General features: G+C 43.2%; 1 protein-coding gene across 2 annotated transcripts in view; it reads left to right on the forward strand.

Annotated features, from left to right (window-relative positions):
- Positions 1-24,263, forward strand: part of UNC80 (unc-80 homolog (C. elegans)) — a 132,306-nt gene that overhangs the window by 20,442 nt on the left and 87,601 nt on the right. The window contains exons 9-21 of one of the 2 annotated variants that reach the window (XM_010583247.1): positions 3,593-3,727; positions 4,885-5,107; positions 6,531-6,671; positions 9,641-9,909; positions 10,546-10,908; positions 11,687-11,833; positions 14,019-14,166; positions 15,509-15,657; positions 17,462-17,628; positions 18,339-18,440; positions 20,758-20,972; positions 21,506-21,612; positions 22,114-22,213. In XM_010583247.1, coding sequence (XP_010581549.1) covers positions 3,593-3,727; positions 4,885-5,107; positions 6,531-6,671; positions 9,641-9,909; positions 10,546-10,908; positions 11,687-11,833; positions 14,019-14,166; positions 15,509-15,657; positions 17,462-17,628; positions 18,339-18,440; positions 20,758-20,972; positions 21,506-21,612; positions 22,114-22,213 — 2,266 coding nt within the window. The remainder of the gene's footprint in view (positions 1-3,592; positions 3,728-4,884; positions 5,108-6,530; positions 6,672-9,640; positions 9,910-10,545; positions 10,909-11,686; positions 11,834-14,018; positions 14,167-15,508; positions 15,658-17,461; positions 17,629-18,338; positions 18,441-20,757; positions 20,973-21,505; positions 21,613-22,113; positions 22,214-24,263) is intronic. The other variant, XM_010583248.1, reaches the window with a different exon arrangement.

Raw genomic sequence — 24,263 nt, forward strand, 5'->3', positions numbered from 1 at the left:
CTCCTTAATATCACCTCCTGGAGGGAGAATTGGAAGATACTGCTGTTGATGTGGTTCACTGTTTCCATGCATATACTGTCCCTTTGCTCTTGCTCAAAACAACCCAGTTATTTTGCACGTTAGCAATTTTAGCTACTAGTGCAACAGGGAATGCAGTCAGTGGTTCTCAGCACAGTGGCAGCATGAATGGGGTTGTCTTCCATAGGCACTGTTTGCACTAGTATTGTGCTTCTCTATATACTGTGAAACACTTCCCTCCTTTCACACGCTTGGCTATTTCTTGCTTTTCCTGGCTGTTTCTCTTGCAGAAGATTCCTTTACTCAGTTGCTCTTCACTAATATTTTTCTGTTAAATCTATTTGGCAATTCCACTGGGTACTTTCTAGCTGTTAATGTGAGGACTCTGTCCAGGGCATTCTTCCCTCCAGGGCTAGGTTTGATTGCTTTTGGTAACCTCTGTGTCAGTCCTGTGTATTTTTACTGTACTTCATCAAATTGGAATCCTGTTTACAATTTTTTACACAGAACAGCTGTGATGGAGGAGGTGAAACGGTCTTCCATACAGCAAAAGTTTCAACTCATGCCCCCCTTCTTTACAACTCTAATGACTGAAATCTGTGCAGCGAACGGACACCTAGGCTCTGTTTCATCCCAGCCAACTGTAGGAACTTAACTGCTGTTCTTAATTTCAGAGTCTCATCTCTCAAGGCTTTCTGCTAGTCAGAGGAGAGAATGCCACCTCCAGAGGGCTAAGATTTGTCATTTCTTTCTGTCAACACAAGGGGTTGTATGCTGAGACTTTACAAGCTCATCAGACACAGGGATATGCTTAAAGCCTGCTTTTTCAGTATAGATCTTAAATTCCTAACATGTTGTTGTCATTTCTGCTCAAAGGTTGATCAATAACTTCTCAAAAATATTGGCACTCTGTGTTTCAGCAGGATAAATTTAAAGTGGCAGGCAAAACCTGATTAAAGACAAAAACAGCTGCCTGCAAATCACATCAGGGACCAGTAGATTTTTTTTTTTTGTGATAAATCTACATTCTTTCTATTGTTCTGCAGTTTTGTCAGGGTAACTTCCTGGATCTCCCTAAGCCTCAGCAAAACTCTTGCACTTCCTGGTTTCTGTGTGCCTGAAATTACATTTCAAATATAAGCTTGGGCTAAAGTAGTTGGGATTGAGAGAACATGAGAAAAATCCTCCATGTATTGCCTAGTAAACTGAACAGCAAGGTAGAAAAAGATTCAGTGCAGCATGCCAGCACTCCTTGTTGCATAGGAAAAGAGATGGAGTGTGAATAAAATGAATACTACCTTCCTGTAGAAAGTTACTTTAGTCTAAACATATTTCAGACCTGGCAACATGTGATAACGGAAACCTGCGTTGCACCTGTATGCAGTGAATTCAGTATGAGAGCAGGTCTAGGAAATGAGGCCTTCAGAGGCTTACAAGCCCCTACAGTCTTGCACTAACATTGCAGGGGCAAAGAGACAAAGCTTAAATTAAGCATATGACCAATGCAGCTGTAGTGCTTGCTGCAATGCTAATATAAAGCCAAGAGTCTCAAGTGTAATGTCTTGAGAGTTGAGAGAAGTACTAACGAGCTGGTAGCCATACAGTCATGCAGAAGGAAGGCAATAGAAAACAGAAACAACAAAATCTGGAGTAGCAGCCCCCAAACTATTTTGCTTTCTTATCCATCTTATGCACATCATAATTACCACATAGTCTGCTGCACAGAATAGCCACATTTTTAATCAGTCTTCAACAGGAGAGCTAGCTTGATTCATTGAAATACATCATATACCACACTGTAGATTTAAGGTGATTCTGTAATTTGCTTTTCTAGTGTTTGCTTGATAACTACCCTAAGCAGATTTCAGTAAACTGGGACTGTCTTTCTGTTGGTTTGTATGGCTTGTATCACAGTAGGCCCCGATCCTTACTCTGTCCTTCTGGTGACTGTAAGCCACCTAATAAAACACGGATTTAGTAACTAATGGACAAAGATAATTAATCTGAAATAAATTCATACGATGTTTTCCAGCCAGAAGAGGCCAGAGAGCTGTAAAAGCTTAAGAACCAAGCCATATGGAGTACTTGCTGGCCTTGCTGTTGAGAGCACCTGGAGTTGAATCCTGATTTGCTGTCTGTTGGATTTTACATATGACTCCTCCCCTGAATCTTTAGTCCTATATTCAAAACGGTTTAAAAGCATACCTTGACTGAAAACAACAGTGAAAAGGAATCTTTCTGTTGTGTGTCTCCTTCATTCTTTTGTTGATAAGGTTAATAGGAAGGATTCAAATGTAGTCTTTGATTAGTCTGAAAAGTCTCTGAAGAATGTGTGGTCCCCAGTAGCCTAGTACTGCAAACACTGTAACTGGTGCTTAAGACTTCGGCTGCAAAGACTGTCACTGGCTTCTGCTGGACCTTCATATGCATAAAACTGCACACTTGTGTATTGCAGTGCTGGCTATCTTTCCAATATGCAGTCTGGCTAGGCAGAGTCTAAACCTCCTATATCATAGGAGTCACTTCATCTATTATTGGCATATGGCTATCTCTGGATTGAAAGCAAAAAGATATTTTAACATGACCCAGTTGTTTAGCAGAACCTTTCTGATGGGGGAGCAAGGTAGAAGAGCATCTCCAGTGGAAACAAGCTGATATTTAGGCAGAAGAAAATTATCCTCAGGGAATGTGGTCAGGTCAGCTGCGCAAACATCTCATGAAAAGTGGCATCAGATCTTTAATGAGAACGGATGGCGAGGAGATGAGCTTATGCCACCTTTTGTAGCAAAGCCTTTCTTTACAGTAGGCAGCTGTAATGCGTTTTGCTCAGTGCAGAAGGGGAGTAAAGTGCCCTCTACTGAAATTAGAGTAAATTAGTCTCGAGGTTTTCACTGTCGTGGGACATTCTGTGCTATAGCTCTAGGGGCTTTCACAAATATGAACTGTGATGAGAACTATGATGGACAGATCTTGGAGCACTGTTATTACAAGTGAAGGATGCTTACTGATGTAGAAGTCTTAGGTTTCTTTAGTGAGTAAATAAATTTTTTACAAATCAAGTCTCTTGAAAGGGCAGTGCTGCTTATTGCAGTTCAGTTCCAAAATACATGTTTGAAGGCATATGTTATTAAGGACATATTCTCTTAGATCGTAAATAAAACACTTCAAAAAGGGTAGCCATTGTGATTGCTCATAAATGTAAACCAAGGCCTCAAGAAGATTGTCAGCTACCCAGAGTCATACCTGGGATCAGAATCAGAGCAGAGCATGGTCTTCCATGCCACTAGACCACACTGACAGCAATGCCTGAGGCTTTCTGTGGTAGTGCAATGTGCTGTACTTTTTTCTGTGGTGACAGAAATATTAGATAAGGTCAATAATTCTGGGAGTTTCTAAATTTTGTTTGTTTGTTCATATTTTTTTCTTTAAATATGTGAGTAGTGTTTCGTGTAATGAATTGAAGGTCCTTTTCCTCTACCGTGCTCCTATGACAGCTCTTGGAAGTAGCTCTTTTTTTAAAGCTGATTATCCTCTATTTCTCCTTGTGCTTAATGTCTTCTTTTGGGAGCTGCAGGATCTTACAATGAAATGTAATGAGGAAGAAAAATCACTAAGCACAGAGGCATTTTCCAAGGTTTCACTGACCAACTTGCGTAGACCAGCAGTTCCAGATCTTTCCACAGACCTGGGGATGAACATCTTCAAAAAGGTGAGTGGAAGAAAATTGTACTTTAATTTACCTATGATTCAGCACCTCGATGTCCTGCTAAGTAGCAGCTGAAGATCTGCTTGGACTATATATTCATGCCATGTGTGAGATTGACATCTCTTTTCATTGGAAGTGATTCTGTGTGTTATTACATAGGTTTTTATATGCACATTCCAAACACAATATTGAAATATTTATTGAAATAACTGTCCTGCTAAAAATGCCTGACAGGAGGGTACTCAAACAGTGCTGATTTTTAAGTGCTGGTGCTCACTGTAGTTCCAGCTAATTCAGTGAATTCTTCCTGAAATACTGTGTTCAGCTCTGGGGCCCCCAAGATAAGAAGGACTTGGACCTGCTCAAGCGGGCCCAGAGGAGGGCCACAAAGATGATCGGGGCTGGAGCACCTCTCCTATGAGGACAGGCTGAAAGAGTTGAGGTTGTTCAGCCTGGAGAAGAGAAGGCTCCAGGGAGACCTTATTAAAGCAGCCTTCCAGTACTTAAAGGGCACCTACAGGAAAGATGGGGAAGGACTCTTTAACAGGGAATGCAGCGATAGGGCAAGGGGTAACAGTTTTAAACTGAAAGAGGGTAGATTTAGATTAGATATTAGGAAGGAAGTGATATTAGATATTCACTGTGAGGGTGGTGAGGCACTGGCACAGGTTGCCCAGAGAGGTTGTGGATGCCCCATCCCTGGAAGAGTTCAAGGCCAGGTTGGATGGGGCTTTGAGCAACCTGGTCTAGTGGAAGGTGTCCCTGCCCATGGCAGGGGGATTGGAACTAGATGATCTTTAAGGTCCCTTCCAACCCAAACCATTCTATGATTCCAATGTTTTTACCTCATGGAGCTCTGGGTTTGCAACCATCTAAGATACTTAGAGTTTTGTGGATTCTATGAATCTAGCTCGTGGTCTGAGGATGTCCTAAAATTATACAAGGGCATCCATCCCAGCCTAGGGCAAGACTGTGTTCCTTTAAATACTCATATGGTCCCAGAGTGCAGATAGTTGCTATCAAGGTAAATGGCCAAGATAAAAAGCTCAGAGTGGAAGGTTATACTTGGGCCACACATCTGTGCTTTTTCCCTCAAATGGTAGTTTGCCATGCCTCAGAGCCTCTACCTGCTCTTGTATCTGCTCCTCTACCTCCTGCAGTTTAAGAGCCGCAAAGAGGACAGGGAGCGTGAGCGCAAAGGGTCAATTCCTTTCCACCATACTGGGAAGAAGCGGCAGCGAAGGATGGGCGTGCCCTTCCTCCTCCATGAGGACCATTTGGATGTCTCACCCACTCGCAGCACTTTCTCCTTCGGCAGTTTCTCTGGAATTGGAGAGGACCGGCGTGGCATTGAGAGAGGAGGATGGCAAACCACCATATTAGGTGAGATGTTGTTATCTCTGCCCCAGGTTCCATGTCATTCCTGTCCTGAACATTCAGAGAACAAAAGAAGCTCTGTATTTCTTCATCCATCCTATTCCACCTTATGTCCTTGGCTTTGCAGCATTACACACCTGTTTGTAGACGTGGCAACTGCTGACAGCAGACCTTGAATGACTTACGCTTTAGTTCACTTTTTTCTCTGAAAACTGCAATCTTTACTGGAACAATAGCTACTGTAGCAACCTGTAGTGATGTCTGTACCACTTTCCCTGAGTGGTAGCAAGCATTGCACAACTGCAGCTTAAAATAGATTCAGGGAATGGTTGCACCCTCTTCTTTTAAAGAGAAGTCTCTGGAAGGGCAGCGATATGGTCATTAGGAGTATGGCAGAAAATATTCAGTCTTCCTCAAGGGAATGTTGGATACAAAATAAATAGGGTATTGTCTCAGATAGTGAGGCTTACACTGTCTTGATATGGCAAAGATACAGTGTTTAAATCTAAATGTTGGCTCCTTCAAGCTTCCAAGTTCACTGAAGAGTGGGCATTGTTTCTGTTTCACAGACTTACTCTTAATGTCATAGATTTTCATCCTGGCACCCTCTCTTAGAGATGATAGGCAGCAAAATGATTGCCTAATGCCATGCCGGAGCCTCCTCATTTTCACCAACTTAGGTAGCATCATTTTGGTAAGCTCTTCATTGTAAACAGGTCCGTCTTTGGGACACAGGGCAATGAGCTTAGCCAGGTGAATTCTTAAAGATTTGTAAGCATTCTACAGATTTTTACAAGAATAACAAACTTAGTATACAAATTCTCCTTTCCATATCTTCAGTAGCTCAAGAAGTTTGTTAAATTTTGATCTCAGGGGCTCCAGATTCTTGTCCTGGCTTAACCTCCAGTTCTTTCTTTCTGATATCTCAGTGAAATCATGTATTTCAGATCCAATGGTCAACAGATCCTGCCTACTTCAGAGATAGTCCCCCTCTTTCAGTAGGTTCTTTTGATTTGTATTTTATTGTGTTCCTGAAGAACTTCCTTTGCTTTAGCACTCCCCACGCTAATACACTTATTTCTTTGGACAAGGGGAGAAGAAACCAAGTTCCTATAACCTGCCCCAAAGGGTGGAGTCTTTCAGTACTGACCAACCTTATTTTCCTGAAGCTGCTGGTGGGCGACAATGTGGGTGTCAGCTAAAACAGTATGTGCCGAAGGGAAGAGCCTTGCAGAGAGTTTGTACATTCAGTCTTTATGTCAGTGAACCCCCGCAAGATATCCCACTTGCTTGGTTCTGCTTCACAGGGTCCTGGAAGGCCTTGACTTTTGCCGACTCCAATCCTTCAATTTCTAACCTCAGCTACTGTCTCTTGCCTCCAAGCACCTCTTGGATGAGTAAACTAAACATCCATTTGTCTTCACCTTAGGAAGGTTTACCAGACGGGGGAGCTCTGACACAGCGACGGAGATGGAGAGCCTGAGCGCTAGGCATTCACACTCTCATCACACGCTGGTGTCTGATCTGCCTGACCACTCAAACAGCCATGGAGAGAACACAGTCAAAGAAGGTAAATCTAACACATCAGGAAAGAAACGTTTCACTGAAATATCAAATCCAAGAAGCTGAGGAAGTGTTACTGTTTCCATGGATGAGTATATGACTAATTGTTTTTTCCTTTTTTTTTTTCCGCATCTCTTGAGGTTTTTTTGTTCTGTGTAGAAAAATGTTCCAAATCTTTCGCGTTTATCTTGTGCAGTTTGTCAAAAAAATTGGCAGCCATCAGCAGGGAGAAGGCAGGGTTTGGGTTTTTTTCGCCTTACCACAACACAGATGAAGTTTGGGCAGAAACTTGGTATTGCTAACTTTAGTGGTTTCATAGGGAATCTTGTGGTATTTAATGCCCCTTCGAAGTCCCCTGTTGGATTGTGCTGAGAATCACCATTTTTTCTTAAATCTCCTGCTTCCAAATTGGAGCCTGGCTTTGAAATTCACTCGAAGTCTCCCTGGGGCCCATCTGTCTTGGAGGCCTCTGCAGAAATAGCAATGCCAGTGTGACCACAATGGGAGACATGGGAGAACCCCTGGTGGGATGAAGTCTGCTCCAGAAGTAAGAGTCTTTCTGTTGGCAAGGCAGCACCACCTTTGTCAAACAATGTTAGCCAAGCACAGGAAATCTGTCCTCTGTCAGCAGAGCTCTCTGCACCAGAGCACTTTGCTGGCACTGCTCCTACCGCCTAAACACAGTGATTTTGTTTTCTTCCTCATGCATAGTGCTACTGGCAAAACCTGGTCATAGAAATTGGGCGTCACTTGTGGCAAGTGCAACCTTAAACCTTGATGAGGGAGCAGGATATCACACACCCCACGGAGCATGGCACAGTCTGTCTCTGCACAAGCTGTCAGGCAGCATACCTAAGAGGCTACAAGTGCACTAACATGATATGTGCTGTGGCCTTGGAGCTCTCAAAGATCCATGCACTTTTAGCACAGCAAATCTGAATAGCCTGAGAGAGGATGGATTTGCATCAGCTCTAATCCAGCATGGGCACATCTCCCTCATCTCTGCTCTGTGTCTCCTGGGCAAAGCTCTTCTCCTGGATCAATTTTATGGAGTCTATCCCCCCGACCTGCATTCGTTCTATAGGACAATAATCCCACTCACTACACCAGCTTCCTAGCCAAATACTTTCTAAAAGGTAGTCATATGCAATGCTTGTTTTTCTAGTTGTACCCCAGGTACAATTGTGCAGCAACTATATGAATAATAGGACAAATCATACTATTTCTAGTGGTAGTCTATGACTTTGAATGAACTGTTCTGTAGTTAGAGAATAAGTACAAATATTACATATTTCTTTTGTTTTGTGTGACCAACTATATCCGAATGTACTGGTCATTCATAATTTCCCATCTGTTGTCTACTTCCCCTGGCCAGGAGACGTTTACTAATGAACTCATTTCTTCTGGCTGACACACTGAAAAGCAGAGATGAAAATTTAGTTACGTCCTAGGTAGCTGCTCAAAGAGGAGTCACAGGCACATGGGCACATGCTGCAGGCATGCATGGATGTAAATGAAGAGTCCTTAGTCTTCCTTCCCTGCCTCTGTGAGTCTCATCCAGCAGTCAGCCCTATCAGTGATAATGAAATAAAGATACAACACATAAAAAGTTACTTTAGGTAGGATTTGGATGTGGATTTCTGTTACCCATTTCAAAACCTTAGTGAAACAAAAAATAGGTACCCTTGGATAATCATCAAACTTGGTAGCTCAGGACCAAAATTTCCTAATTCCTTCTTTATTATTATCTTTACCATGCAAATTTCAGTTAATGCCATTAAAGAGTCACACTTGCCAGCAAGTAATCCTCTGATTACAGGCAGCTAATTCCTGCCCTGATCATTGACCAAATTGTAGCCTAGTTCAAGGTACTGCGGGTGGCCTTAGCACATTTCTCCTAATAAACAGTGCCAGTTCAGTGCTGGCAGGGTTGCACAGGCTATGAGGAAATGTAGTCACCGCTCTGGCAAGTTGTTATTTGCATAATATAACCAGTCCATCACTGAGTCAGTGCTTGAAGATTCTTATTAAATGTATATTATTTTATTCATTAAAACACTTTAAATAGCTTTAGATAGAAGTTCTTTGTTATTCCATAGCCCTGTTACTGTACTGTCTGGCAGAAGGTGGTCCAATCAACATTGTGGGACACATAGGGTTCTACACTACAGGGTGTATAAACCTACTTACAAAGCACTAAGTGTGGGAAATTACTAATGTCATGGCCTGGAGTTCAGCATCAGTTGTAAAACCATGGTGAATTCTTGATAAAAATTGGCCTGTGTAGCCAAAATGCTGTCACTACCTGAGCTAACCAGTTTAAAGTTAAGCTTGGCTATGTCATGAGGTCCCTTCTCTGAGCACTGTGAACTTAGATACCATATTGCTTTTCTCATCAGTCAGCTTTGCATTTTGGAGATGGTTTGGACTGTCACAGGTACTGTTAGGAACACACTGCTCCATTTTTTTCAACTGTTATGATGAAATATTTCAAACTGGTGTGACTTAGAAAGCTGTTCCAAACTGGTGCTGCTGTTACCCTACCTTCACTCCTGCATCAGCTGCAGAGTCCTTCCTCTTTCCCTTGCAGGGCCAGTGCTGCTTTTAAGACCAGGCACTGGACCAATATAGGGAGCAAAGCTAGCCAAATCTAATCCCCCTTTTGGATTAAATTTAGGCTGGCTGAGCTCCCTGATCTACTTAACTGCCCAGTTGACTGAGATCACCTTAAGCCGTCATGGAACTGTACTGCTAAAGCAAGCTTGGGGTTGTTCTAATTTACACTGGCCTAAAGGAGGAGATGAATCTTTGCTCTTCCTCCGTGTACCTATGATAGGAACTAGGAACCTGTCTTGTCTGTCAGCATTACAAGCTGCATTAAGAGCGGCTCCCTTCTTATAAAAAAGCACAGCCTCTGTTTTCTGTTTTATAACTCTAGAGATGGAAATTTACAGGTAGCCATTTTCCTCCCTACAGTGCGGTCCCAGATCTCTACCATCACTGTGGCAACCTTCAACACTACCTTGGCCTCATTCAATGTGGGCTATGCAGATTTCTTCAGCGAGCACATGAGGAAGCTTTGCAACCAGGTGCCCATCCCTGAGATGCCCCATGAGCCACTCGCATGTGCCAACCTCCCACGGAGCCTGACAGACTCCTGCATCAATTACAGTTGCTTGGAGGATACGGATCACATTGATGGAACCAACAACTTTGTCCACAAGAATGGCATGCTGGATCTCTCGGTAATTGGCAAGGAATGAGGAAAGCCAGGTCCCTCTTCTGTCAATATAGCTGTACCATTGAGATCAGGGTTTTGATGGGCTTTTCCTCCACCTCTTTGTATGACTTCTCTCAGCAGTACATGAAGGTCAGTCAGATACATTTGTGCATATCATAAAAGTCTCCTCTGAGATACTGCAACTCCTATTACTCCTTCCAAGGAGTGCATGTGCATGTGGAATGCACACATCAAATCTTAAGAGTTACTATGTAATGGCTGTGTTCCTGGGGCATGCACCAAGTTCCCTATAAAACAGTATAAAACTGGATAGCACCTTTCTTCTAAAGGCACCTTAAAACTCACCTTTTCTGCATTCCCCTTAATGACTTGACAGCTCCTGGTGCACTGAAGCAGTGTTCTCAGGCTCACAGATGTCATTTCATGGTTTCCTTTTCTGCCTGACTGTGCCCAGCCTGTGGTTTCTTGTCTTACACCTAGATTGTAGGCTTTTGGGGTTGAGGGTTATGTGTACTTCATTCTGAGTTTGTACCGTGCCTGCTATAATGAGTCTCTGGTCTGTTACTAGAATTTCCGGGCACTAAATAGTACTAGGAAAGGAAATAAGCTTGACTTTAAATATGATATTTGAATCTCCCAGGTGGTCCTGAAGGCTGTTTACTTGGTCCTGAACCATGACATCAGTTCCCGGATTTGTGATGTGGCACTGAACATTGTGGAGTGCTTACTTCAGCTTGGTGTGGTGCCCTGTGTAGAGAAGGTTCGGAGGAAGAGTGAGAACAAAGAAAATGAGGTCCCGGAAAAGAGACCAAGTGATGGATCCTTCCAGCTCAAAGGGGCTGCTTCTGTTGGTTCAGCTTGTGGATTTGAGCCTCCTCCAGTTAGTGGAGCTGGAGATGGAGGAGAAGAAGGAGGTGGTGGAAGTGGTGGAGGAGGTGGAAGTGATGGAGGTGGTGGTGGAGGAGGAGGGCCATATGAGAAGAAAGACAAAAAACAAGAAAAGGTTTGTCTTGCTTCCCTTTATACAATTCCTGAATGTACTGTAAGATCTGTTAAGACTGAGTATGCATGTGTATGCAACTGCCCTTCTGTTTTATCTCCTTTTTTTTGCACTACAATGACAAATTTTTTTTGCTCTGGGGTTCACTTGAGGTTCCACTGAAGAAACATGATTGGGAATTCAAGCACTGTAACTACTCCAGCGAAGTAGCTGCCAGAAGTGGAGTTTGTGGGCCTTGCATGGACATTTGCAATATCTTGTCAAAGTGCCTGAAACCCTCAATGACAATGATTTTTTTCAGGTTTATTATTCATAACTTATAAGGAAAAACAGAAGCCAGTGTGTGAGCACAGTTTGTTTTCTTTGATGGCCAGGAATCATAGATTTTTCAATATTGCTATGCAAATTGGCCTGCTGTTGCCGACCTCCAAAGTTGCAATTCATAGTAGCATAAGACCCAAGACATTTTTAAAAAATTGTTTTTCTGCTCAAGCAAGCCAGCTCACTGGTTTTCAGGCAGAATTTTTTGAAGTACTGAATGGTATTCATAGCAGCTTGTACAGGGCTTTGCATTTATAGCATGACTTTTTGAGGGGAGCTGAAAGGGAGGGGGCTGGTCCCTAAACTTGAAAAATAACTGGAGTAAACATTTCAAGAGTAACAACTCAGTATGGAGTGTTTGAGAGGAGAAATGGACAGCAATTTGTTAAAAGTAAAATGCTAACTAAATGCCAGTGGTTGTGCCAGGGTTTCAGACCATCTTTCCCTATGTGACCCTCAGGACGAAGGCCCATCTATCAGCACCCATAGGCTGGCACTCACAATGCTGATCAAAATTGTGAAGTCCCTGGGTTGTGCCTATGGTTGTGGAGAAGGACACCGAGGGCTCTCTGGAGATCGCCTGAGACACCAGGTATTCCGGGAGAATGTAAGAGAATTAAAGCTCATTAAAGCATCCCCTTTGTACTTTTGACATCAGCTGCTGAGATTGCTGTCTGCCCCCTCTGTAGCTTTCTCTGTATTGGCAGTAAACGTGTTGCTCTTTGCCCCAGCTCACAGACTGTGTTGCAGCCCAGCCATAGCAGATTTTCAGCTATCGTGTTACCCTCCAGCCCCTGGGGCTTGCTAAGAGCGCACCTGAGGCCCAGGGTGCTTCTGGCCACCCCAATGGATGGGTTGTCTGGGAAGGAACAAATACATGAGAGCAAATCCCCTGTGTGAGCTGGTGTAAGTAATTTTTCATATTGACGGTATCCCAACAGAGTATGCTATTTAGAAGAGGTGCAGCTATCCTGGGTTGCATATCTGAATCCAGAAGTCTTAAGGTGTAGTTATGTCCATGTTTCCTAATGGTGATTATGACTGGTTGCTGCTGGGCTGCTCCATCAGCTCCTGATAGTTGGAGTGCACTCTTCTTGCAGGCGTGTTAGTGTGCTGCAAGGAAGCAGAAGACTCATGCCCTATTGAAGGGCAGGGTGGATGGTCACTGTTGATTCCTTACATTTTTGGTTCTCCCCAAGCTGAAGCAGTAGAAAGTGCCAGGATGTAGCCCGAACATCTGACGTCATCCAGAACAGTTTGACTCCCTGAGATCAGTCCAATGCCCTGTCAAATGGGAGCCTTTCAAAGGCTCTCTCCAGCACATGTCTCCTCCTTGCCTTCTGTGCTTGCAGCAGGGAGCATTTTCAATGACTGTAATGAGAATTTACACTGTGCCCATCCATGATGTGGGTGGGAGCCGGGTGCTTCTCCATGGCTTTGGTTAGCCTGAGCCATGCCAAGAGAGCTATAATTTGGTTCAGGGATCTGAGCTAGATGGCTCAGAGATGGATTGGCTGCCTCTGTATCATGCAGCATTATTCTGTTAGCTGGACTCCTGGGTACTGAGGAGGCTGCAGCAGTAACATTAGTTCTGGATGCAGTGGGACAAGATGGGGTAAGGAGGTCCCAGTGGTCCCCGTAGAAAGGTTCTGCACAGAGTACTGGTTGAACATATACCACATTCATCAAAAAGTCGGTTAGGCTTTTACATTGTGTGCAAGCTGAGCCAGCAAAACATTTAGGCCTATGCATAACATTAAGCATAAATTAATAGGTCTCTTGGAGCCAAGGTTCTTATCAGACTCATTGAATTGAGGTCCTTATGGGAAAAGATTTTCCTACATGTCTAAGTCTGCTGCATTTTCTGTGCGTTTGTCTGGCCAAACTGCTTTGCATGCACCATTTGTGTTGACTGCATGGACAATCACATGTCTGAGTTTACTGGAAAGTTAAGCACCCTATTGTGGGTAGCAGGACAGTTCATGTTTCCCATAGAGCTGGTATTTCAGATTCTCTAACTCCAGCCTACATTGGGTCCCAGTAGGTTGGATACTTTTGTGGTAAGAAGTTGACATTAATAGCTTTTAAATAAAAAGCTAATGTTTTGCATGATATAAATTGGTCATTAGGTACAGGTGCATCAAATGGGTTGGGTCTAAGCCAGAGGCTGAAAATCAGATGCCTGAGGCTAAGAACCTGTTTCACCAAGGCAAGGTGATTATGACTGGTTGCTGCTGGGCTGCTCCATCAGCTCCTGATAGTTGGAGTGCACTCTTCTTGCAGGCGTGTTAGTGTGCTGCAAGGAAGCAGAAGACTCATGCCCTATTGAAGGGCAGGGTGGATGGTCACTGTTGATTCCTTACATTTTTGGTTCTTCCCAAGCTGAAGCAGTAGAAAGTGCCAGGATGTAGCCCGAACATCTGACGTCATCCAGAACAATCAAGGCTTTGACTGAGGTCATACATTCCTATTTCATCCATATTCAGTGAGATTTTAGCTTGAGGCTGGGGAGAGGAGGAGAGGCCTTGAGACATGGCTGGCAGTGACTTCACGACCACTTCCAAACAGTGGCACCCATACTGGTGCACTCTCTCCTTGTGCTGAATTTCTTGTTGGCTTCAGAGGCAAACCTGTCTTCTGTAACAGGACCCAAACCTTCTGGCTCGTAGGGGAGGTTACTTTAGACAGCACAGCAGAGCACTGGCTAAGCAAGAGCAAAAAATACCCTGCTCCTATTAGCAAAACTCGAACATGTACTTTGGTGTGATGTGATTTGATGGATATTGTTGCAGGCTCAGAACTGCCTCACAAAGCTGTACAAACTGGATAAGATGCAGTTCCGGCAGACCATGAGGGATTATGTGAACAGGGATTCTCTCAATAATGTGGTGGATTTCCTGCATGCTTTACTGGGATTCTGCATGGAGCCAGTCACTGACAGTAAGTATAGCTGGCATCAGAAACTCTTACTTGAATATTCCCAAACTGTTCCATCAGAAAGAAGCCATTCCCTTTTCTTTTCCTTTAAAAAAGAAAAAAATTGTGAATTACTATCCTCAGAATATACAGAGCATATCCTCAGCCAGTACGGGTCAGGGGAGTTGGACCTCTTCTGATTTGACCACCCAGTGATCTCATCTAGTGGTCCTGTATCACCCAGTGCACCTGAAATTGAAGACCTCTCTTTTGATTCATCCTGTCTGTTTTTCACGGCTCTTCAAAGAAAGTATTTTCATTCAACTGTGCCTCAGGCAGGAAGATTTCTGCTTCATGACATGACCAGGCGCCAGCTGGAATGGCCTGTTTAATCCAGGGTTTATTCTGAATGGAGATACAATTGAGCATTAAAACCCTCTGTGGTGCCTTAGGTGAGGCAGTAAATAGCAAGAACAGATTGAATAAACAAGAACGTGAACACACAGATCACGTGCCTGCAGCTACAAGCGTGTGTCTATGTATATACTTTTTTTTTTTTTTTTTTAAGTTAGGAAAATTATTCCAGGTGCTATCAGAATGACCAAACATTAATGCTTGGTCACTGCATGCAACAACAGTTAACTATGACGGTTTACAGAGTAGGAGTAGCTCCTCTGAAGCACTTGGTGAGTCTGACTAGTCTATTAGCCTACCTCTGATCTCAGGCATTTCAATATAGCAGGCTTTTGTGAAGAAGATGCCCATAAGAAGTTTCCCAAAGTATTCATTAATTATTGACTGTCTCATGCTTTGAAGCATGGCAGCTCATGCAGCTTTTGAAAGTCTTTTCTTTCACCTAATGAAACTGGGGTGTTTCTTGTTATTCATATAAATGTGTAATTCTTTTCTGACTCTTTTCTGTGAGCTTGGTCTCCTTGTGCACCTTGCAAGAACAGCATTACTGTAGGTCATAAGATTTTCTTTTTGCGGGTGTTGTCACTTTTCAGCTTAATCAACATCTCTTGTCCTTTAGAACAGTAAATAGAAAAGCTGGAGGTATTCAAATTTTATGCCTTATTCTGTACATCTCTAAATGAGAGATGTGGATAAAAGGAAGCCAGAGTGATCCTGATTTTTTCAATCCTTTTTCATACTACAACTATATCTGGGAAGATTTCATCCTTCTCATTTATTTTACCCTTCCCTTCTGCTTTATTTTCGTGGGGTGGGATTGCGAGAACTGAGCATAGGATATTAGGTGGGGACTTGCCCTTGTCTCATATCTGAATCCCTTTACATGTATCTTTAAGCCATCTTTTTTAAACTGTTCCTAACAAGGGGGCTTTCTTGTACGTGAATTTCACAGACAAGGCTGGATTTGGGAATAACTTCACCACAGTGGACAACAAGTCTACAGCCCAGAGTGTAGAAGGTATTATTGTCGGTGCCATGTTCAAGTCATTGATCACTCGCTGTGCTTCCACTACACATGAGCTGCACAGCCCGGAAAACCTGGTAAGCACTTGATTTCATGTTAACAAAGTTACTTTTTCACGTGGGTGTCACCAGTGAGGCTTTACAGTGAAGAATTAATTCAATTTAGCCAAATCCCTTGAGCGTAGCAAGCTATGCAGTCACAGTTGAAACATGATATAAACGTGATGCCCTCCTTGCATGCCTGCCTTGGAACTTGGGGACTTAGCCAGGATAAAAGTTGTGCACTCTGAATTGCATTTCCCTCTCTGTTCAAGCAGCTTCTGTGGGTTTTTTTTCCAAATGGATTAGTAGCATAGTCTGGAGCAAGGGATTAATGAACAAGACCACAGCCAGCATAAATCAACTTTCAGCAAAGTTAAAGCTGGTTTACTTGGTTAAGAATGGGGCCCACCTGTGGCAGAGTATGTGAGTTACTGAAAAGCAATTTGGTAGGTCTTACCAAGATTTAGACAAGCATTCAATTTACCAAACACCTGGAGGAAAGTAAGGTGCTGCTGGTTGCTGCCTATGTACTGTCTCCCTAGAGCAGTCAGTAGAATGGATGACATGAGCTCTCTTCTTCCAAATTGGTGCAGAATCTTGCAGCTAATCTCAAACCACCTCCTTTATTATCAGAAATCAGGATTTTTCATGGAAGCAACCAAGAAGCACTCTTGTGCTCCATCCTTACAGCAGAGCTGTAGAGGCAGTGAAGTCCCGCTAAAAGGATGGTATTTCTCTGTGACAGGAACGGAGAGGGAGAAGGAAAACACAGTAACATCTTAAACCTCTTGTTCTTACAGATATTCCTCCTTTGGAATGTGTCTCAGCAGAGACTAAGTGGTGGGATGCAGAAAAGTGTGCCATTGTGGGATCTAGATTAGGATCACCAAGTGTAAATTTTCTTTATAAATTGTATATCTTTCTGGACCCTTTTTTAGCTAGTGTGTAAGGTGAAACTTACCTTTAAGCGTAGCACCGTTAATTTTGCCTGTAAGGAGAACATAGTATGCAGAGTGTATATGAGGATTTGCTGTTGTTGCATCACTCTTTAAAGTCAATCTTGTGTTCAATATCATATGACAAAGAGCCTTAACCAGTATACAGATCCAATTATTTGTTTGTTTGGGTTTTTTTTGTTGAAAGCTGGCTGTGCTGTTCCTAGCTGGGAATTTTTGGAATAATCCAAGGTCTTTCAGGAGAGTTAACAGATCAAAAATCAGGTCCTGCAAAACTGTTCCCTCCATCCCTTTGCCCTCAGATATAGAGGCGCTTTGTCACATCACAGATGTGTATGAATGTTCAGAACTAAAAAGAGCCTTGAGTGTAGGAGTAGGTTGGGGAATGAGTGAGTCATTCTTCTATTCCCATGATGTAAAGCTCTAAAATAATTAAGAAAAATCCCAAGACACCCACTGGTTTTGAAACAAAACATGCAATTTTTTGCACTCTACTTCCCCACCCCGCCTCCATTTAGCTTTTTCATGCCTTTTAAGATTATGGGCTACAGGATTGAGATAAAACGGGCTTTAAGTCATCTTTGCAGCTCCCTCATCTTGCAGCTGTTTTAGTCTCCGATACCTCTACGTCTGCTGTAGCCCATTGCAGAGCATGTTCCATAACAATAATGCTCCTCATTGTCTGTTTCTTCTGAGTGCACTAAATGGAGTTTCCAGCTTTTGATCCCAGCCAGAAAACACAAACCCTGTACATGGAGAGTATATCAGACAACAGCTGGAGGAAGTAACGGCCTGCTGAAGTACCTTAGAAACTATTGATTCTCACTGCTTCTTCACAAACTGCAGACTGAATTCTTTCATTTTCATGATGTCTTGCTACTCAGGGCTTGTACTGTGATATCCGACAGCTGGTCCAGTTTATCAAGGAGGCTCATGGGAATGTATTTCGGAGAGTGGCACTCAGTGCCCTCTTAGACAGCGCTGAAAAGTTAATACCAGGAAAAAAAACAGAGGAAACAGAGCAAGAGCCAAAACCTTCTGGGAGCAAAAGGTGGGTGGTGTCTAGGAGGGAGAAGGCAAATGACTGACTTGCATATGGTTGTATGACTGCATGCACTGAACACAAATGTAGAAAGTCTAAGGGCTTGTGTGTTTTATCTTGATAGTATATGTCGTTACCTGAGTACAGAATTGTACTGTGGCAGCAGTCTCCTTTAAAATTTAATGAACTGAGACAGTAATAGATTTGCAGCAAAAAGTGTTAACCCTCTCATACAGGAGGCCTGAGAGAACAGTGCAGTGGAAACACTGGGAGAAGGAAAGGTTCAGAGAAGTAAGAAACATAGTGTCAGTCCCGAAACACTCTCTGGACATAGTTTTTAATGGGCATCACATCCTTAGTGTTGTTTATCTGACAGGTAAACTGTGGTATGCAAAACAAGTCCCAGAAGAAATATAATCCTGACATGCTTCTTTATCAAGAAGAAATTTTCTCTGGTGCTTTGAGGCTTGTCGTATTAACATTTTGGGAAGAAGGATTAAGAAAGTTTAAAAACCCCTAAAAACCTTGGCTTTGCTTCTAAGAGCTGATGCCTTTTTCAGGAATGATATATATAAAGGCAGTAAGTTGCTAAAGAGAGGGTACATCTCTAAAGCTGCTTTTTGCTCAGCAGCGGTGGTTTCCATGTCAAGTAGCTATGTGATGACAATGAGACGGGCCATCCATTCGCTTTAGCTGATGATTTTATATTGTCTGTATAGATCCGAGGTGGGAAGTGTCATCATTGACAAAGGCCAGGCATCAGCTGCCCCTGATGAATGCCGTAGTTACATCTCAAGCCGCCCAATGCAAACTCCAGAACAGTAAGTAAATATTGAATTGTTTCACACGTTATTGCCAGCAGCTTCCTTCTGGAGTTAGTACAAATTGGCAGGACAGCAAGGACTTATCTCTTTGGATGGTACAACAAATGTGTTGAGTGTCTGTTCGGGAGCTGCTGATAACATCCAGGTAATGCCTGTTTTCAGTGCTGCCAACTGGACCCACCCTGATTTTGATGGGGAGCCACCAGAGATTTTCAAATGACAGTGCAGTAGTTTTGTCAATATCGCATAATACCATAGCCATGAATAGGGTGTTAATTCCCCAGAGATGTCATCACAGCTGTTCTCCATGCTTTGTTTTTACTTCTGGGGGATGATACTATTAATTTTCAACTTCCAAGTTGTTGCTAAGGGTCATTAATCCTTTACTGCCTCCCAAGAGCCAGCCCATTCCTGACCTATCTTGGGCATGTAGTCTCTGAAGATTGTTACATTTACTCTACCAGTAAGGTGCTCTACCAGTTTTCTTAATGAGCAAATCAACCTGCTGTTAGGCATTGCACTTTTGAAGTCTCCATTGTCCAAGGAATTCTGCCATGTAATACTGAAGTAAATTTAATCAATGCTCTTAAGAATTTTAGAAAATTTTATAAATGGCCACTGGTCCCTAAGTAACTTTGGACAAGTCATTTAACTTGTCTGTGCCTGTGAATACCAGTCTGTCTTGTTAAAGTGCTTTGAGATGCACTGGACAAAGACACTGCTTGCACAAGGGCCCACAGCTCTATGTTACGTATTCTCCTACATTAGCTGAGCCTGCGAAGCCTCACTGTTGCTGAGACTGCAAGGATAATACAAAGCCCTTTACTGCTCTGCAGCATTGCAGCAAGCTGTTCTGCTCTGAGCCCTGCCACAGCTATGGGAGATCTCAAGAGTATAGCAAAATACACTGTCCCCATTTGTCGTGGTTTAAGCCCAGCCGGTAACAAAGCACGACACAACCGCTCGCTCACTTCCCCCCCCCCTCCCTTGGCCACGGTGGGATGAGGAGAAAATATAAAGGCAGGCTCGTGGGTCAAGATAAGGGCTGGGAGGGATCACTCACAACTTCTAGTCATGGGCAAAAGACAGGCTCAACTTGGGGAAGAAACAAAATCAATGTAATTTACTACAAAACAAAGCAAGGATATTACAAAGTAAAACCAAACCCTAGAACACCTTCCCTCCACCCCTCCCTCCTTCCCACCTCAACCCCACTCCCGGTTCTCTCCATCTCCTCCCCCCAGCGGCGCAGGGGAACAGGGGATGGGGTTTGGGCTCAGCTCCCCACACCTTGTCTCTGCCACTCCCTCCTCCTCAGGGGGAGGACTCCTCACTCATCCCCTGCTCCACCGTGGGGTCCCTCCCACGGGAGACAGTCCTGCACGAACTTCTCCAACGTGAGTCCTTTCTGGGGGCTGCAGTTCCTCACAAACTTCCCTGGCGTGGGTCCTTTCCACGGGCTTCAGTTCTTCCTGAACTTCCCTGGTGTGGGTCCTTTCTGCGAGCTGATCTTCAGTCACAAACTGCTCCATCGTGGGCTTTCCCATGGAGTGACGGCCATCTTCGGGGACCTCTGCTCCACCGCTCACCTCCATGGGCTGGGGGGGGACAGCCTGCCATCTCACCACGGGCTGCAGGGGCATCCCCTCCTTCCTCACTGACCTGGTATCTGCAGAGGGGTTCCTCTCACATTCCAATCCCCCTACTCACTACAGGTTCCCCTTCTTAAATCTGTCATCCTAGAGGTGCTACCACTGTCACTGATGGGGTCAGCCTGGGCCAGAGGCGGGTCCGACCTGGAGCTGGGGGAGCTTCGAGCAGCTTCTCATAGGAGCCACCCCTGCGGCCCCTCACCCACTACCAAAAAAAACTGCGCCACACAAACCCATAACACCATTCCAAGACATTAATGAGAACTGTGACTCCAGCAGGTTCACAAAGGGCTATCATGATGTCCAAAAGCTCTCCAGTACACATGCTTGTGGAAAGCACCAGTTTAGTCTTATCAATATGGGTCATTTTGACCTAAAGAAGATGATTTGTTTTTCACACATAGGAGCTAAAAATTGGAATGATCTGTTCAGTGGACAAGCTCCTCAGGGTAGAAAGGATGGTTATTTTGTGCCTTGAACAATACTGAGCATGTTGTCAAACTTGATTATGTCCCACTGAGAAGAGTATGTTTGGAATTCAAAATGAAACAACCTCAAAGAATAGAGAGGTTAGGAGGGGGCTGTGGGAGGGAGGCCTCATTCCCGTGAGCATCTGAACTGCACTGAAATGCAGTTCACATTCTGCATCCCTTTTCTTACAGTGATGAGCAAATCCAAGGGGCCGTTCTGGGACGCAAGGACTTCTGGCGAAAGATGTTCAAGTCACAGAGTGCAGCGAGTGATACCAGTAGTCAGTCTGAGCAGGACACATCCGAGTGCACCACTGCTCACTCTGGGACCACCACAGACAGGCGCTCCCGCTCCCGTTCCCGACGAATCTCCCTTCGAAAGAAACTCAAACTCCCTATAGGTAAATGTATGTCTCTTCCTATTTTATATAAATATTGCATGTGCAGAGAAACACAGATACATAAATCTGTCTTAAGAAATATTGCAACACAGTTCCTTATTGTCCAAATATATTTTATATTCTCCCAAGGGAAGCTGGGGAATGTTGCTCTCTCCATTTTATAGATGGGCAACTGAGGCAAAGGGAAATGTAAGCAATTTGCCAAAGGTAACAGAGGATATCTGTGGCAAAATTGAATGTTGAATATGTGTCTCCAAAGCAATAGGCTAGTACCTTAATCTCATAGGCATTGTGCCTCTCTGTAGAAGAGAAATATTCCAAACAGCATTTGATGGGCAAAGAATATATCCTTTACAAGTCCCAAGACCCAGCCTTGCCTGGTAGTTAATACATATAACATGAAAGATTGCCTTCCCCTTTCCTCCCATTTTCCCATACCCTAGCATGGCCACTTTGGAGAAGTATGCTGCAATTGCTAATAAATAGATTCTGCTTGGAAGCATTTTCAGAATTGTCCTGAGTGGCTTATTCTGCAACAGGGAACTGGCTGAAGCGCTCCTCCCTCTCTGGTCTGGCTGACGGGGTGGAAGATCTCCTAGATATCAGCTCTGTTGACCGTCTGTCTTTCATCAGGCAGAGTTCCAAGGTAAATGTGTCAGGCTGCATTGCAAAGAGCTTGGAAGGACAGGATTTGGCTGATTTTAGCTGCCCAAAGAAACATTCTACTCAACGTGGACATTGAAGCCAATGAGACTGTTACAGAAGTCTTCAGAGTAGAGCGCCATGGGAATTTGATACTGAACTTTTGCAGCTTATGGTGAAGACTACGTTAAACCTACACTGTACTTGTCAGTCCGCCTTGGTTCACAGAGAGAAATGCAGTCTCTGTCAGTACACTTAAGGTTTAATTGTTGGTCACACTTCTTCCTTCTTTGTGCCTTTACAGCCTCTTGCAAAAGACCAATCCTTTAAGCAGAAAGCTTAAAAGATTAAGTGCTTCAGCATACGTAAATCTGTGCAGACCCACTTGTGTTGCTATGGTGATCCACTGTGTTACAGCCCTTCTGTAGAGGCTTTATGTCTAAGCAAGGAAGACCAAGAGATAGTGGTACGGCGCAGACTGACCTGACCCTCTGTCTTTGCACAGGTGAAGTTTACCAGCGCAGTGAAGCTGTCAGAAGGAGGGGGGCCAGGAGGTGGCCTGGACAATGGGCGAGATGAAGAGGAGAATTTCTTCAAGCGTCTTGGTAAATGGCGCACCTGCCGAAGACACCCATCCAAGCTTCATCACACAGAAGAAAAAGATGGTTAGAAATCAGGGTTCTCGTCTCCTTTTTTCTTTCTTTTTACCTTTTTTTTTTAAATCTCTTTCTTTCTGTATTTTACCCCTTTCCCTTCTTTCCTGCTTTCTCCATAGTTTTTGTATCCATTCTAGCCTTCTCCAACTTTTTAGTCTTAGTAACTGTTTTCTTTCCCTTCCTTCTTTCTTTTGTTTTGATTACAGAAAAAAACTCTAGTAAAGTCAATTTTTAAAAAAATCAAGATTATCCAAATAAATTATGCAAATACAACATTTGGGCTTTTAAAATCAAATTGAATTTGATGAATACACTTGAAAAAATGCTTGTTTCAAAGCACTTATTCAGTACAAAATTAGGTGTGTAAATCTTTCATTGCCTAATATAACAATGGGTGTTCCATCAGGGTTTTTTGTTTTGGGTTTTTTTTTCCAATTTGTGACCATTTGACAGTTTTAGCAAAGATCAGCACAGAAATGGAAAACCCTGCACAAACCTTGTTATAATTATCTCTTTTCTTCTGTGTTTGCATGTCTGGTGTCTGCATACCATTCGTTAGGGATGCTGTCCCTTTTTCTTAGCACACAACATAATAATAACAACACTACTTTTCCTTTCCACGAAAGTATATTTAATTGCAATGTATTTTCAAAATCAGCAATGTTTGAAAAGTGCCTTTATGAATAATACAAGGTCACGATATATTCTGTTTTAAAAAGTCATGCAGTCATTCACATGCTCATGTCCTCAGCTCAGAGCTCATCCTCGTTGTCAGGGAGACAACCTTGTATCTTGAAGTTCTGTTACTGTTTTTTCAAGAAAACACAACCTGACTCCCAAAAACACACAAAAAGGAGTAGATTTTCTTTTTCACCATGATTTCTGTGGCTTTATAGTATGTTACATTCTCTGGGATTATGTTTTTTTATTTTCTGACATTATACTTTGACACTGCATTGTATGTATTTCACCATCATCTGTCCCAGACCTGCAGTGTAATGCATGTGAGGCATTGTTCAGGCAAATGATACTAGCAAAGTATGAGCATATCTTGCCAGTGTAAACTGGTCATCATTCTACCACTGCAGAAACACTGGTGGTGGTTTTCAGCTAGCTCCTAGGTGAAAAGTGTCGTTCCTTTAGAAGAAAAATGCATCAGCCCAGCAGCTTATTATAGCTTGGTAGCTACAAGGTGAATACCCCCTGCAATGGAAGGAATTACATTGTTTTCTTCATCCACTACTTTGTGCTGTAGTAGGTGTGAGATACTTCTGCCATGTTTTCTCCCAGCTCTTATTGGAAGCAAACTGAGGGGCAGTGAGATCTTTATAGACTCCCACAGCTGTTTCTACAGTGCTCATGTAAGATGTCCTTCACATTTTCTTGTAGGAAATAATGTTTTTTTCATCTTGCTAGTACTGTTTTTATGCCACTGTGAGTTTGCTTCTGCCTAGAGTGCCCATTCTTCAGCCTTCTGTGAGTAACATCAGAATTTATGTAATTAATGAAGAGAACTTGAAATGCCTTTTACATGCCTGTGAGAAAAGAGATGTACATGACACATACTTGGTTTTGACATATGCGTGCATTAGAAACAACATAATAAAAGTGATGCAATGGGTTAAAGACAGAGACCCTTGCATGTTAGTAAGAGAAACAAGCAAATTGTCCAGTGATGTTGATGGGGAGGGTTGGGCCATTGCCTGATCCCTAACTGAAGCTAAGGGAGGTCATTTAAATTTTATAAGGCAAAGTGGGACAGTTAAGGAAGTTGTATCACCATGTCCACAAGGATCTCTGGTATGCAAGGAAAGCCACATAACATTAGCAAAAATGCTAGAGTAGTTGTAATGCCTCTGTGTGTACGTACTTGTATGCGGGTAATGAAATCTATGCGAGTCCTTTTCAGGGTGGGACAGTTTATAACACAGTGGAAGAGCAACATTACAGAGGGCCTTCAAATTCCCAGTGCTTTTGTATTTTCCATAAAGATCAGCAG

The sequence above is a fragment of the Haliaeetus leucocephalus genome, unplaced genomic scaffold (genome assembly GCF_000737465.1).
Source record: "Haliaeetus leucocephalus isolate CR32 unplaced genomic scaffold, Haliaeetus_leucocephalus-4.0 Scaffold880, whole genome shotgun sequence".
Classification (NCBI taxonomy): Eukaryota; Metazoa; Chordata; class Aves; order Accipitriformes; family Accipitridae; genus Haliaeetus; species Haliaeetus leucocephalus.